Source organism: Coccinella septempunctata, chromosome 3 (assembly GCF_907165205.1).
Source record: "Coccinella septempunctata chromosome 3, icCocSept1.1, whole genome shotgun sequence".
In the NCBI taxonomy this organism is placed as follows: domain Eukaryota; kingdom Metazoa; phylum Arthropoda; class Insecta; order Coleoptera; family Coccinellidae; genus Coccinella; species Coccinella septempunctata.
The window spans coordinates 10888874-10904856 of record NC_058191.1 but is presented as its reverse complement, the minus strand read 5'-3'; the positions used below and the strand labels follow the sequence as shown (position 1 = coordinate 10904856).

Below are 15983 nucleotides of genomic sequence, written 5' to 3'. Positions count from 1 at the left end.
TCTCAATTCATATAGTTCATATGAACCAATATTATCGAAAGAGCTCAGTTTCTGTGCCAAATGAAATTTGAGAAAATACGAAAAATGAGGAAGTGGTAATGTACATAAATTTGCATATGAAAAGGGGCGCAAATAATACGTTGTATTACATAATTCTTTTTTGGGATTTAACAACAACAAAAATTTTTATGTATATGTATTCTCACCAGAATCATACGAATATACATGCATACACACATACACACACATTTCTCCACAAAATATTTCAGCTATGCCAAATTGAGCGATGGATATCTACTAATAAAATTCAAGCGCGAAGAATTGAGTCGTTAATTGAACTACTTTTTTAATTTTTCTGGTCAAATTTGAAAATATGTGATGGAAAACATAAAACGTACCTATACGTTTTCTACTTCCTAGAATGAGAAATAGTTAGAAATAGTGTAGGCTACCTGTTTGTTTATATTGTTAACCAACGAATGCTTTGCATCAATAATATCTTGTTATTGACGAGATCAAAGTCCGAAGTGGACGCTAAATGAAAGAATTCATTCCCACTGTACACATAATACGTAACGACCGCAGATTAATTCAAACGTCAAAACAGTAGATATTTTTTTCAAGCAATGAATGGACATATTTTCGAATTTGGAATAAGAAAAACGGAGAACTAAATCAAATTCACTTAGAAATATTGCCACAATGAAATATTTATTAAAGCCAAAAAATGTTTCTATAAGAAATGTTGTCATTTTTCTGTGAAGAAAAGATAGATACTATTTCCAGAAATCCTATTAATTTTTCACTAGATCATTAAGTTTTCAGGAGAATTGATTGTACATAATTAAATGACGCTCAAGTGTTAGAAGTTTCAGAAATGAGTCGCTACTACAAAATTCACATTATCATTTCAACACTAAAAATTTAATTTTTTCTTCGTTTTATCACGAATGTTGATACTTTCCACTATCAGTTAATGCTTTGTTTAACATTGTGCTTTGTCAATTGTACTTTTGTTTACAACAAGATTATCAGCTGTTTCGAGGGATGACACCGTTGATGTTCGTAAATGAGCCATTAAAAGAGAACGTTAAAAAATCAGTTGTTTAATAACGTACCTGCGTGAAGTCGTAAAGTTGACACTGTTATTCCTTATTCCGCTATTGATAGAGTTCGAACAATGCAGAGGGATCACCAAAGCTAGAGTCTGATAAATTAGGTTTATTAACAGCGATCGTAAGTTCAGCTATTATCCAAAGTTCAAGTATAAATCTCGTTTGTAAATAAAAAATCGTATCAATGCACCGCGAGGCATATGTGACGACACAGTTAACCGCTGTTTATTTTTAATATATTCGCGTAGAATGTCTGGGAAATTATCTCTTCACGCACAACTTTTACCTATATATACATCGAAGCAATCTATCGGTAGATGGAGAATTACTTCCTTTTAAAACTAACCAAGGATATCGAAGAACCAATATGTACGTTCCAAAGGTTACTCTGACCAGTCACTGCGTTCAAGCTGTATAGGCCCCATCTGATAATTTATTTTAAACCCAGCGGGTGGTTGAAATATATCTAACGCCAACGTTTTGATGCATTTTCTGGGTTCCTTGACCCAATGATAATCTGTTGAATGTTTATAGATAAAAGATAATAGCGGTATCTCAGGTGGGATGCGAGTTAGTGGGTAAGTGGGCAAAATCGCAGATAAAATTGTCGTTTTAGGGATATTGCGTGCGAGTGAAAAGTATCGCAAAAAATTGCGGGTGATTCAAAACTCGAGGCGAAAAATTAAGGGACATATAGAGACTGATATTCTTTATTGCACGTAAAAAAATTTTTGGCCGATAAGGCTTCGTTTCCGAGTTTTTGCACAATAATGTTTCTGTATGCAACCATTTAAATTTCATAAATTACCACCGCATGTTGGATAAAATGTTAGCGCCTGGTTAAACCAAAATTTCAATGGTGAATGGATTGGTCGGCGTGATCAGGTGCTATGGCCAGCGAGATCACCTGATTCGAATCCTTTGGATTATTTTGTTTGGGGACATTTGAGACAACAAACAACAAGTTTACGCAGTGGAAATTAATGATAAAGAACAATTAATGTAATGGAACGAATTATTAATGCAGTCGAATCCACTCAGAATAGGTAAAACATGCAATGAAATTCCCTTATTCTGCGTTGCCAAGCATGTATCGATGGTAATGGAAGCATTTTTGAACATTTGATTTAATTTTTCTGTATTTTTATCAGCTATTACAGTTTAAAATTGATGACATGCAGAAATTTTGAACACTCATATCTCGGAAACAAGACAATATCCAAAAATTTTATTTTACTTTTTTATCAAGAATAGTAGCCTGTATACGTTCCTCAATTTTTCGCCTCGAGTTCTGAATCACCCTGTATATTGTTTTATCATTTTTTAGAAAAATTCTCGAACAGGTCAATTTTATTTTAAATTATGCAACTTTTCATTTAAAATTATGAAGTTTGTCTTGCACCATGCACGAACGGTGGTTGGTAGTTGAGCTCTTTTGAATGGCAACACTAACTTTTTGTGCCGAGGATGATTTGGTCTTTGATAGTAACTGGTTCGCGTTCAATTTCTGATTAATATTATTGTGAATATTGAACAACTGAACAGGTGAAAATGGAATTGCTGAAAAAGAAACCTAGGCTGACATTCAAAAAATGTATTTTCTGCGCCGCAGGGCGGAGCGTCTCCAGCGATCAGGACAAAAAACGCCCAATAAACTCGAGTTAAGCAGCCTAACATTCACAACTTAACAGATAGGGTCCTTTATCAACATTTTTTTATTATAGGCGTGCAATTGTTACACTTATTAAATTCGAATTCCAAAAATATTTTTTATTTGATAACATTTTAGGAGTAATTGATAATCAACAACTATATTAATATTATAACAAAATTAATTGGAAGTCCGGAGTTCATTGATGAAATAAATAGGCTCCGATCTAAGGGAGGTCAAACCTTTCCGATCCCAGTTTCAGGGGGCACCAAAATCATATTATATGGTTGAAAATTTTGCTTCATAAAGCATCTTGCATACTTTGTGTTTTGGATCTCGTTTTGAAACGAACTCTTGATTTTTGCATAAGTACAGGGTGGGCAAAATTCGTTGTCTACCGAGGGGACCTCGAGAACTATAGCACCTAGAAGAAAACGGATGACACATTCTCGAGCTCTTTTATCAGGACTCATTTCTAGATTTTGAGTTATAAACAAAAATTGGGATTTTGACGATTTCGAAAAGTTCTCATAACTTTTTTGTTTTTGAAGTTTCAGATCTGAAACTTGAACCTTCTTAGGCACTTTTTTACGTAGATTCTACTGACATAACCTTTTCTTCCGATTCAAAAATAACAAATTCAATGAAAGTTTGCATTTAAAAAAACGAAAGTTCGCCTGATGATTCTGAATGTAAAATATTTGATGCTCGTCTGTGGATTTTACGTAAAAAAATGCTTGTTCAAGTTTCAGATCTGAAACATTTCGAAATCGTCAAAATTTCATTTTTTGCTAATAATTCAAAAACGGTTTTCACCATTTTCTGTTTCTCTGAAAAAGAGCTCGAGAATGTGTCAGCCTTTTTCTTCTAGCTGCCATAGTTTTCGGGTTTCCCTCAGTAGACAAAGAGTTTTGCCCACCCTGTACATTCATTGTGATTTTAAAGTTAAAATACGAAAAAAAGGATGGGTATACTGCTTTCACACTGTGTGGCTTAGATTCTTGTTAAAAATGTTTCAAGATATCGGACGGAATGCGACAAAAACCACTAAAAACATTTAATCAAAAACGCTCCACTCGCAGCAGGGGATGTAAGAATCGGTACAGCCCTCAAAAACAGACGAATTGCCAAAGATAGAAGACAACACTACCAATGAAAAACGCTGGATCGACTGGTTTATTTTTATGTTTTCGAAGAGATGAAGGTAGTGTTCGACAAAATTTTTACATAAATTTAAATTTTGTTAGAAGGCGCAGCGCAGCAAGTCTACATAAAAATTTTGTCTATCTTAGTGGCCAGGAATTCTTAAATATATCGACAAAAGACATGCAAAAAATCTAACTTAAAAATATTCAAAAGACTTTAATACAGTTATTTTTGCCAAGAACTTGTATTTCTTAATAAACTTTTTAGGGTTTTCACTCCCAATCTCTGAAACAAAATCAATTAAAACTGAAATCGACGATTTGCTCCTGCGTAAATTCTTGCACTAATTTGTCAGGAGCAAATTAACTAGAAAAAATTGTTGCCTGACAATGAACTGAAAATAAATAACGTTGAAATTATAATTTTAAGTGGTAACGTTTCGGAGTCTATATCAGACTCCTTCATCAGACGAAAAATCTATTTTCGAAAATCTTCTGAATTGTGGCTTTTGTTTGACATTAATTGTCAATACATAGAAACAGAGACTGCATAGAAACGTTGATTCTCATTTCATTCAAATTACAGAGTAATCTTTGTAATCTGTGCTCATCAGCTTACCGACTGACTGGAAATATTCTTGCTTTCAATAGGGCAAAGGAGGCTAAGTTCCGTTGGCTATTTAAGGGTATTTCAATTTAACGGCTTCGAGGTGAACTCGAATTTTGGATTCTTTGTGATTTTGCTGTCAGGGGTCGGAAATATAATGGATGGAATAGAGGAAATTAAACATTGCGAAACTATTGTGTTCATTGGATTTTTGGAAATAATTTCAGTCAGCTGGAATATCCTGGCAAAAATTCATCTCTACGATTCGTTCTCGGTGGACGACAAAATTTATTCTGGAAACCATTTACAAAGAAAATTGATTTCAGAACCTTTTATTATAGTGAAAAAATATAATTGATTGACTGCTAATACTCGAATTCATTGCTCATCAAAATTTTAGCCTCCTTGGTTCAAATGACCATGAGCCGCACTGCCTGAGTTTCAAACATGAAAGAAGTATTCGAGTCCTGGTCTGACCTGTAAAATTGAAGACTCTAATCTAGGGAGAAATATTTTCTAGGCTTCAACAGATATCTCAGGTTACATGAAGTGGACTTCGCAATATTGGCCACATGTTCCCTCGACAGACCTTAGAGTTGAGTGTTTTGACTAGAACATGCATGGATTTCCTTGGCTGAAGCATTTCTGATTCCATATCATGAAGTCAGAAGCCACGACTTAGGTTTGCCGAAAAAGGAATTCAGCAAACTGAAAATAATTGAAACCCATCTAGGTATAACATGAGTCAGGGACGTCTTTGGATAAGTAAATAGATTCTTTGACAGGAAGGAAAGCACGTGTTACGCTGTAGCAAGATTTGAGAGAAAAAATGGTAAGACTTAAAGATTGCAAACATTTTGATTGCTTAAAAAAGCAACCACCACTATCAATTCTCCACCCGGTTTCAAGAGGATTGTAGATTTGGGGCTGAAAATTAATGTACTCACAAGTTGAAAACTCACTGGATACGCACCGGAAAATAAATTTTCGTCGGAAAATAAAAATACGGCTAAAATTCACTTCCACGGTAGTTTATGATCAACGTCGAAATTATCGGCGAAACGTGGAAAGTGATAAGAACACAAGGCTAATACAATTTGGGCTCATAAGATGTGGAATATGTCTTCTATTCGAATAACCTAGGTTATTTTATTTGAAAATGTTTACATTATTTTTGCCCAGTGATTCAGAACAATTCTACTTATCATTGTACTATCACGTCTGTTTTCATACTTACCGCAGTTGACTACCTATGTCCACAAAAATAAAGAAAAATTCACAACAACCGAAAACTTTCACGATTATGTTGTGAGACTAGGAGAAGAAAAGAATTAGTCCTACACTACATATGTAGGACAGAATTAGAAGCGAATAAGAGTGATCAAACTTCATATGCCTTAAACTGTATAACCGGCTACCTGCTGACATAAAGTCGGTACAATTGGTACAATTGATCAAAGATGCTAAACACTTCGAGAGGAAAGTTAAAGTGATACTTCTCCAAAGAACTTCTATAGAATTAGAAGAGTTTTGCACTGCTGAATTTTAAACTGTTACTGTACCTACGTTCTATTCGTGTTCTTGTTTGTTGATCCTTTGTAGTTTGTTCGTATGATGGTGACGGAGTGACGGTGTTCTATTGTGTCTTTTCCTAAGCCATCTATTGGTTTCAAGACATAAATAAAATCATGTTCTTTTGTTGATACGGTTTCGGATTAGATTAGCGTAAGCAATTCAATCTAATGGTCCGAAAAGAGTTCATAATGGAAGTAATTATTTTGCAGCGATATTTATGTTGAAAGTATTGAAGAATCGACAAATTGTTAAAAAATTGCAATTTTGCCATTTACTTAGAATTTGGAAGCTACTGAAAGTCACTTTGGCGCCTGTTGTACGGTCAAAAACTTTATTAGACAAATATTACAATACTGGGAACAGATAATTCGGGTTAAAACACAATATTTTGTTCTCAGGATCCTTTGGCCTATAGCTATGGTCGAAGGTTGAAGATATATCTAATTAGTATATATCTAATGATACACCGCTACACCCTGATATTATTTAAATCATTTTATTTATTTTTAGGAGTATTCGAACTTACGCAAGTTAAACTTTCACTATTCGAAAGCTTAATTATTCGTGGAGGTAATGCTGAAAAAAATTATTTGTTCTGTGGGTAATTATGGAACATTGTGACAGTATGAAAGGAGTTCCGATAATGAATAAATGAAAAATCTGGCTAATATGGATTGGTGTGAATAGGCGTAAATAGACTCTAAAATCGACCAAAATTTATTGCTGAAACAGCTTTCAAATATGTCCCAATATGATATGAATGAATATCCTACAATTTCGCCATCCGCGGGGCGCGGAGTTAGTTGTGCATTAGGTGGGAAGGGCTGAAATGTGCTCGCTGAAGGGGTGTTTTTGCGTGTGTTATCTCTTGTGGGATTGCACGATTGCAAATTTTGAAAAAATGTTTCATATAAAAGTTGTAGATTACTACCTACATTTTGTGTCCATCGGGATCAAATGGATATATTTTGGACCACCCGTTTTCGTTAGAGTTCCTCAAAGTTTGAAAAATTTTTCAGAATGAAGAAAATTGTTTTAATTCCTGTTTTTTTTTTGGCAATATCATCCAACATAACCTTTATTCGTGATAAAAGTGATATATCTATAAGAGTTGTTGGGCGAAAAAAGCTGATTTGGCTAACGGGTCGACAGTAGGTATTTGCTGAGCACGATCCGTTATGTCCTTGGGATTTGTCGCGGCGCAGAGGTTCGCTCACAGATAGCGATTTCTCAACCCTCTAAATCAACTGATCTTCCCCCTCACATCTCCCGCACACTGTTTACGAAATTACTGTATACCGACAAAAATGAATAAAAAACTATTCTCTTATCCTGAAGGAGTAACGGGTCCTGGTCATTCGAACCGAGGAAGCTAACATTTTGGTGAACGAAGGATTCAAGTATTAGCAGTCAATCAATTATATATTTTTTCAAATTATTGAAAAATGATATATCTTTTCTGAAATTAATTTTCTTTGAAAATATTTTCCAGAATAAATAGATGAGAGCTATTTTTTGCTTTTTGCCAGGAAATTCAAACTGGCTGAAATTATTTATCAAAATCCAATGTACAATAGTTTCGCATAGTGCGTGCTATCATCAGTCAAGGATCTGCAGTTCTGACGTCCGCCTGCAGGTGATTGACTGATAGTATATATGTTGCTTTGAACATATTGATCTCCTATATTCTCCTGTTCCTGTTGAGGCGACGGCCTGCAGTGATAGTGTTTGGGGTCCATTAGCTTTCCTTGCCTCCACTGACGAGCCGCCCATGTTCTTAAAAGCTACTGCTACTGGCATTCAGAATATTGAGATCAAGAACATATGTGCAATCTATGAAATTATTCAAAATTAACTTTATTCATTACATAAAAGTTCTTTCTTTTTACATAAAATGCGCGTGGTGCCTGTAGTCTTTAATCTTGATTTGACTTGACCAAAAAGTAAAAGATTTGTAACTCTTTGACTTAACAAAAGACAGATTGAGATTATTCCATGACAAAGGTGACATAAGCCGTACTGATAATTGTCAACAAGAGGATGATAAGATATTTTAAACGATACAATGCAAATGAATAATTTAAACGATTCTATCAGAATGTTGCATAAGGTAGCTTCCTAACAAATGAGGGCCTTTATTTTGAACATACAAATACTTTAGTTGCTTTATATTGATTTGAACAACTTATAATATTAAAAATGAGTGTTTATTCTTTAGTGGTGACGAGGTTATTCCTCAAGTCGAATTCACATCTGAAATATTTTAAAAATTTGAATTTTGGAGTCTTAAGACAAACAAGAAGGAATATCTTTATGCAAACTAGAGTTAGTCAGAAGAAAAATTATGTGGCTGTGGAAATACCTAAAGAAGCCGAGATCACAACGAAAAAACGAATATGGATGAGATTTCGAAGAAAGCAAGACGTGGATGTTGTAAAAAGTAATAATGTAACTTTGAAAAAATCTGATTTAAAGAGGCTTTTGTCATTGGCGAAACCAGAAAAATATTACTTAATGGGTTTGTAAACTAATCTGCTCTATAGTCTTTCATTATATGAAGTAGGTTTACAGGGGCGATTGGATTTTTATTAGTTTCAAGTTCAGTAACTATGGCTGTTCCCTTCAGCATAGGCAAAGTATTAGATATAATTTATTCAACGAGTGATAACTCAGAGGATGCTAAAATACAACTCAATCAGTTATGTGGAATATTAATCTTAGTGTTTGGAGTTGGAGCAGTTTGTAATTTTGCAAGAGTTTATTTGATGTCATTATCAGGTAACATACTCTATAAAAATTCCAATCTCCATACTTACACCTGTCATATTCAAGGATATAGAATGACTCAAGCATTAAGAAAAAAAGTATTTAGTTCAATTCTTAGGCAAGAACAAGGGTGGTTTGATAAAAGATCTACAGGTGAACTTGTCAATCGTCTATCTTCCGACACCCAAATTGTAGGTCAAGCACTTTCTTCTAATATTTCTGATGGATTGAGATCTGTTGCCATGGTATGCGCTGGTACTGGTATGATGGTGAGTTTTTATTTTGGAATTAAAAGGGGTTATTCAGGTCCTGTTTTCAGTTTTATACTTCAGCTGAGCTAGCATTGGTGGGCTTAGGTATTGTTCCTCCAGTGGCAGGTGAATATTTTAATCTGAAATTGTGATAGAAAAATATCACCTATTTTTCAATTTATTGATTTTAGGTGTTGCTGTGATATATGGTAGATATGTAAGGAACATCACAAAGAAAGTTCAAGACACCCTTGCTGAATCGACCAAAATAGCCGAAGAACGTATTGCAAATGTTAAAACTGTGAAGACTTTTGGACATGAGTCTAGAGAAATTAAATCTTATGATCATTCTATCATGAATGTTTTACAAATTGCTTATAAGGAAGCAAAAGCTAGAGCTCTCTTTTATGGGATGGTGAGTTGTTGAAGATGCATGAAGTTTAATAGGCAAATACTTTTCCTCAATTCTGATCCTGTCTGCTTGGTATCATCACTGATTGAACTTCTTGAAAGCTTTGAAACTTGTGTTGGCCATTTTTCATGATTTTTGATGAAATTTAATATGTATTTGCTACCTATGAGATGGATATCCCCTTTTGCCTAGAATTAAACAACTAAGACCAAGACAATGGTCCATAGCTACACTTTTTCAATGAATTATAATACTTTTGGCACTCTGAAGGATGATACATAAGCAAGTTCGACTCTGATGTCAACATCAGTTGATATTTATATCCGTTGGTGGTATCTGTCTTAAATTATCTTATTTTTAATATTTGTATTTAATATTGATAGCAACTGATTGTTGAATTGAAAATATGAGTTGAGTTGCATCAATTGTATTTTTTGGTGTTTTAAAACCGAATGTGTCTATTATATTATGCAATAATTCTTCAGAACTTGAGTCAGCTAAGAGATCTAGTTTTAGGTTAGGCATCCAAAATGATGTTGTGAAAGAGGGTGAATTTTCTATTTCTGCATCACATGCATTGCTCAAATAAAGATTATCAGTGAATTGAACAAAATTAAGTTTTCTTTCAATTTTGAATTTCAAGAGCAGAACATGTTATTTAATGTTCCTGAATTTGGCACTATCTTTCTATGAAAATTCATTCAAATGTTAATTCACTAAATAAATCAAACACCTTCCTAATCTAACCAGATTAATCTCCTTCACTTTTACAAATGTACCTAACAAACTAAGGTTATTTTCCATTTGTATGTCAAAATGGGGAATGCACCTCAATTTGGGTTTTCACAGCATATGCAAGTTTAAACGGAATAATTATGAGTTTCATTCATGAATTTTTCAAATGCACCGCGGAAACTATTCAAAATCATTCTTCAAACAAGAGGTTTTAAAATTTAAATAGCTTCATTTCTAGTTCACGATTTGGCAACATCCATACTAGAAAATAAAAAGACCAATGGCTTGTTTATAAAATAACAGCTGTTGATTTACAGCATAGAGTCTCTGATTTGCAGCCATCATAAGACGCGTACTCACTGGCCAGCCTCAACATCTGTTGTCCTTTATTATCAACTAATATTTCGGTCGATGTTGTCAACTTGTGCCATAGAATCGAAACGGTTTTAATTTTATACCCATTTTTATTTTTCATGTTTAAGTACTTAAAATATTTTTTCTGGGAAACGGTTGAAATGGTTATTTCAAATTGTGGCGTTTCAAAGGTATTTCATAAAAAATACATCATTTTCGTCAGAACAGTGGCGGATTTACCATAGAGGCTAAGTAGGCTGCAGCCTAGGGCGGCAGATTTCAGGGGGCGGCAAATTTGGGGACAATTTTGTTTGCACGAATTATAGAAATTGAAATACTTGTATTTCATAGATATTTTAATATCTATCTACATCTGATTTTCCCTAATAATTATAAAAAAACTGACCAAGTAGTGCATCATTAATATTTTCCTGTTTGACTCTTATTTCGGCCGCTTTGGACTCTATACTGAAACTTCGTGAGGGTGAAAAATTTTGGTGAAACCAGATTCTGAATCATTGGGATGTGTTTCTTCGGTTCCTACGAAAACACAATTCAAGAAATGTTTGTCCAGAAGTTCGTATCTATGGCTCTATTTACAAGGTGAGCAAAATTGGTTGTCTACTGAGGGGATCTCGAGAACTATCGCAGCTAGAAAAAAAAACGGATTACACATTCTCAAGCTCTTTTTACATGACTAATCCAAATCTGGAAACAGAACCGGCCTATCATTTCTAGATTTTGAGTTATAATCAAAAATTTGGATTTTGACGAATTCGAAAAGTTCTCATAGCTTTTTTGTGTTTGAAGTTACAGAACTGAAACTTACCTTCTTAGTCACTTTTATACGTTGATTCTACTGACAGAATTTATTTTTTCCAATTCAAAAATAACAAATTCAATGAAAGACTGCATTAAAAAAAAAACGAAAGTTCGCCTAATGTTTCGAAATGAAAAAATATTTGGTGCTCGTCAGTGGATTCTACGTAAAAAAGGGTCTGTAAAAGGTTCAAGTTTCAGATCTGTAACTCCAAAGACAGAAAACTTATGAGAACTTTTCGAAAAATTCCATTTTTTGCTAATAACTCAAAAACGGTTTTCACCATTCTTTGTTTCTCTGAAAAAGAGCTCGAGAATGTGTCATCCGTTTTCTTCCAGCTTCCATAGTTCTCGAGTTTCCATCAGTAGACGAAGAATTTTGCCCACCCTCTGTAATACACCAGCGACTAATTGTTCGGGTGAGAGAAGCTTTTTTTGCCTGAAAAAGGTGAAAAGTTAGGTACCTAAGAACCATATTAAGCCAAGAAAAGCTGAACGCTTTGGCTGTTTTGTGTATAAAGTCAAAATTTCGTATGACGACATCGCAGAAAGATATTTTCACAGCGGGTTTCATAAAACTTTGATTGTGCCATCAACGCTTGATTTCTAAAACGAAATCACTGAAACCTTTTCATTGCTGAATATATAGAACAAGTAGTCATTGCGAGAATAGTTTATTGGACGTATGAACATAATTTGATACGAGAATGATATTATGAATGATCATGACTGAATTATCGATTGAAAACAAATTGACGTCTTCTGTTGGTCAATCAAGCGTTGATTCCCTGATCAAGCTTTATGAAACCCGAGGTGAGACTTTTATGACTTACATTCATATTTTATTGTCATCATCAGTTAGATTGTGACCATATAATACATATAATAATATGAATTGTAGGGAAGGTCTTTTTTTTGTGCCCCTGCTTAGTTACAGCCCCCAAAAGATGGCGCCCGAAAAGCAGTTTTTGTTTTTTTTTTATTGAAAATTAATAAACTTTCACGTATTAAATCAAGCAGATATTTTATACGGGCGGGAAGGCATTAAAAAAATTTTGGTTCTGTTCGTCTATGATAGAAAGGGGTAGAAAAATCCATTCTTGATCCTTGCTTCGCATGAAACTTTTTCGATATTCATATCCTATAATAAAAAATTAACTTTGGATAACTTATGGCCCTATGCACCGTTTCATTAAACGAGATTAATTCCTTAAACATCCTTTTTTTCCATAGAGATTCTATGCTTAAACGTCGTTTTAGAGCTTAAACTTCGTTCAATCAAACGGTGCATACCGCCATTAATCCATTCTCAAAAAATCATCTTGAGATTTTTGTCACATAGACTAATCAAGATGATGGTGTGCACTTTGTTTACGCGAATTTTTCCAAGAAACTACAAGAGACCTTATTTTCACTGACACAAAAATTGTCATTAGTATTTTGAATAATTATGGTAAGGGCGGCAAAATTTGAATAGCCTACTGGCGGCAAATATGTAAATCCGCCACTGCGTCAGAAGGAATATTCCATATCATATTTGACAGCCTATACCTACAAAATAGTAAGCATACGCCAGAGCCGGCTTGTTACAGATGGCCGAGCCAAGAAATAAATATCGCACAATAATGTGATATCAATTGACTTCGTCAAACTGAAACTATTTAGTACTTTGGTATTTTACTAACATAATTTCAACGTGAAACGCAAAGTTTAAGTACCTATTGAGTCTTATAGACGAGCAACCTAAATTTTCCTTATCCATAACTTGAGAATTGATCTATTGATGGTCCGATTTTGATGAAGTGTAGTGCGCTCGTTAACCCTGTCTGATGGCACATGCAATTCCGGATTATCAGGACTCTCAAAAGTGCACAAAACACTAATCTTTCAAATTTGAAATCTATATTTTCTGGATCAGTTGAAAAACTTTGGCTTTCAGAATTTTTCAAACAATTACATCATTCCGCCGAAAAATAATTCACTTTCCGGCGTTGTGAAAACTTAGGTTTAGGGTACAAAAAAAAATAACCAGGCCTATTTGACCTGCATTCATCACTTGGCTTTGACCAATCGCTCGTGTGACACAATGTCTTACGGGAGGCCATGAACATTCTTGACGTATTATTTCCTGCTTGCATTATTGAATATACAGGGTGAACATTAAATTATAACACTGATACAATAACTTCAAAGTTACTGCCTATTTGTCATATAGCACAAAATAAAACAGGTAAACGCGATGGATCATCAACTATTCAACTAGTAGAACATTTCCCTTCTTACAGTTGTGACGGCATGCAGAATTTACTCTACCAGAATAATATAATATAATAATATTATATATATATACTTCTTCATTTCAAATGATGTTCATGTTCACATAACGTATCGTACATAAACAAAACAATAAATGAAATGCCGTCAAAACGCAGGAAAAATTGCACTAAATGTGCACCAAAACACTGTGCAGGCTCTAAGTTTAACAACAGAGAATAAATTTCTCACTTGAATTTTCATTCTATTCGGCAGTTGAATATTCGATTACATTATGTGGGATGGGTTCTATACATAAGATAGTTCATATTGATGAGTATTTTTGAGTTGTATTGAAGTTATTTTTATTCTTAAACAAGAATAGTAAACAATCAGTCAACCTTTTTGTTTGAACACTCCCCTATAACTCTCTGTATTTCATTTTATAATATAAGTAATATAATTTAATATAATCCTTATTGCTAGCTCTTTTTTGAATTATAATCGTGATTTCTAAAGTCCCAAAAAATTATGCCGTATCTTAATACATACTCGAAATTTGCTTGATATAACATTGTGAGTGATTCTATTTCAACATAATTAGAAGCTATTCTTATAGCATAATAAAAAGCTATGTTATGTGACACAATATACTAGGATAAGTTATTTAATCACTATACATGTTTCGCTATCATAAATGGGTGATGTTGAAGAATCTTATGTACAAAAATTTTAATATTGATGTCTCTAAAAGTTACTGAAGTTAGTGATTCTAACCTCACTAATATTGTCTATTTAAACACGTGCTAACCTGACATACAATGTTCTTTACAAACAAAAAGTGAGTTAAACAAGAATCTCGAATAGTGAATTAACCTGTTCACTCTTGTTTTTCAATATGCTCATAATTATGAAAACATAACCTTATATTTCATCAGACAGGTTTGACGGGTAATATGATAATTATTTCCGTGCTCTATTATGGAGGTGTGATGGTATCATCACAAAGTATCAGTGTTGGGCAGTTGTCATCCTTCCTTTTATATGCAGCCTATATTGGAGTCTCCATTGGAGGGTTATCAAGTTTCTATTCAGAATTAAACAAATCCATCGGAGCTGGAAGCAGGATATGGGAAATAATGGACCGACAACCAGCAATTCCCCTAAGAGGTAAATTTTGGTTTCGTTCAGAATGGAAAAATGGACCTAACTCATCATCTTGTCATTTTCAAGGTGGAATTACTCCTTTGGAACTTCCAAAAGGTAAAATAGTATTCCAAAACGTTGCTTTTACTTATCCGTCTAGGAAGGATATCCAAATCTTCGACGATTTAAACCTAGAAATTGAACCAGGCAACATGGTAGCTGTGGTAGGTCCCAGCGGTTCAGGCAAAAGTACTTTGGCCGCTTTACTTTTGAGATTATACGATCCATCTAGAGGCACAATTTTTCTTGACGATTATGATATACAACAGTTGGATCCTGTATGGCTGAAAAAATTCATTGGCACTGTGGCTCAGGTAAATTAATGTTAACAGTTGGTGAAGCTGGTTCAAACATCTTGGCTTCCAGGAACCAGTTTTATTCTCAACGAGTATCAAAGAAAACATTCTATATGGTTCTGAAGATCCTGCTAAAATAACTGAAGAGCGCCTTCTTGAGATATCCAGGGAGGCTAACGTTCATGAATTTGTTCAAAATTTACCTCAGGGCTATGATACTTTGGTTGGCGAGAGAGGTATAATGCTTAGTGGAGGGCAGAAACAGAGAGTAGCCATTGCAAGAGCTTTGATCAAGGACCCCAAAATATTGCTTTTAGATGAAGCAACAAGGTAAGATATAATACAAATTACTGAAAGTATATTGTATAAATACCAAGGTAACCACATACATGCATATTAGTTAATGTGTGGTTTTTAAAAACCATCTCCCATGTGCACATTTACACATTTTCGTTTGAATATCTACCAAAAATTGCTCATGTGCTTTATATTCTTCTAGCGCTCTAGATGCACATTCCGAGCATTTGGTCCAAGAAGCCCTTGAAAGAGTGATGAAAGGGCGAACAGTACTTACCATTGCACACAGATTATCTACCATACAAAATGCCGACACAATAGCGGTCTTAAAAGAAGGAAAAATAGTCGAGAAAGGGACTTATCAAGAATTACTTAATTTAGACAAGGGAGTTTTCAAAGAGCTTATGAAGCATCAAACTTTTGGAGTGGGGCAATAATGGCTTTGTTAATTTAAGAAAAAAAGTTGGATTTATCTATTGTTAATAAATATTGTTTTACAAA

General features: G+C 34.1%; 2 protein-coding genes across 6 annotated transcripts in view; one reads left to right on the top strand and one right to left on the bottom strand.

Annotated features, from left to right (window-relative positions):
* Window positions 1-1258, bottom strand: part of LOC123310504 (4-coumarate--CoA ligase-like) — a 27313-nt gene extending 26055 nt beyond the window's left edge. Inside the window, exon 1 of one of the 2 annotated variants that reach the window (XM_044893992.1) lies at window positions 1119-1258. The gene's annotated coding sequence lies outside the window, so the exon portion shown is untranslated. Of the gene's footprint in view, window positions 1-402; window positions 539-1118 lie in introns of those variants that run through there. The other variant, XM_044893993.1, reaches the window with a different exon arrangement.
* On the top strand, window positions 1102-15983 carry LOC123310502 (ATP-binding cassette sub-family B member 10, mitochondrial). 4 transcript variants are annotated; one of them, XM_044893990.1, is made up of 10 exons: window positions 1102-1236; window positions 8312-8611; window positions 8665-8871; window positions 8926-9128; window positions 9179-9236; window positions 9302-9525; window positions 14622-14853; window positions 14917-15203; window positions 15256-15515; window positions 15685-15983. In XM_044893990.1, the coding sequence occupies exons 2-10, from the start codon at window positions 8407-8409 to the stop codon at window positions 15917-15919; spliced, it is 1911 nt and encodes a 636-aa protein (XP_044749925.1). In that variant the 5' UTR covers window positions 1102-1236; window positions 8312-8406; the 3' UTR covers window positions 15920-15983. The 4 variants fall into 4 exon arrangements, with proteins under 4 accessions (XP_044749925.1, XP_044749924.1, XP_044749923.1 ...); XM_044893989.1 differs by lacking the exon at window positions 1102-1236 and adding an exon at window positions 8008-8203; XM_044893988.1 differs by lacking the exon at window positions 1102-1236 and having other exon boundaries at window positions 8008-8611.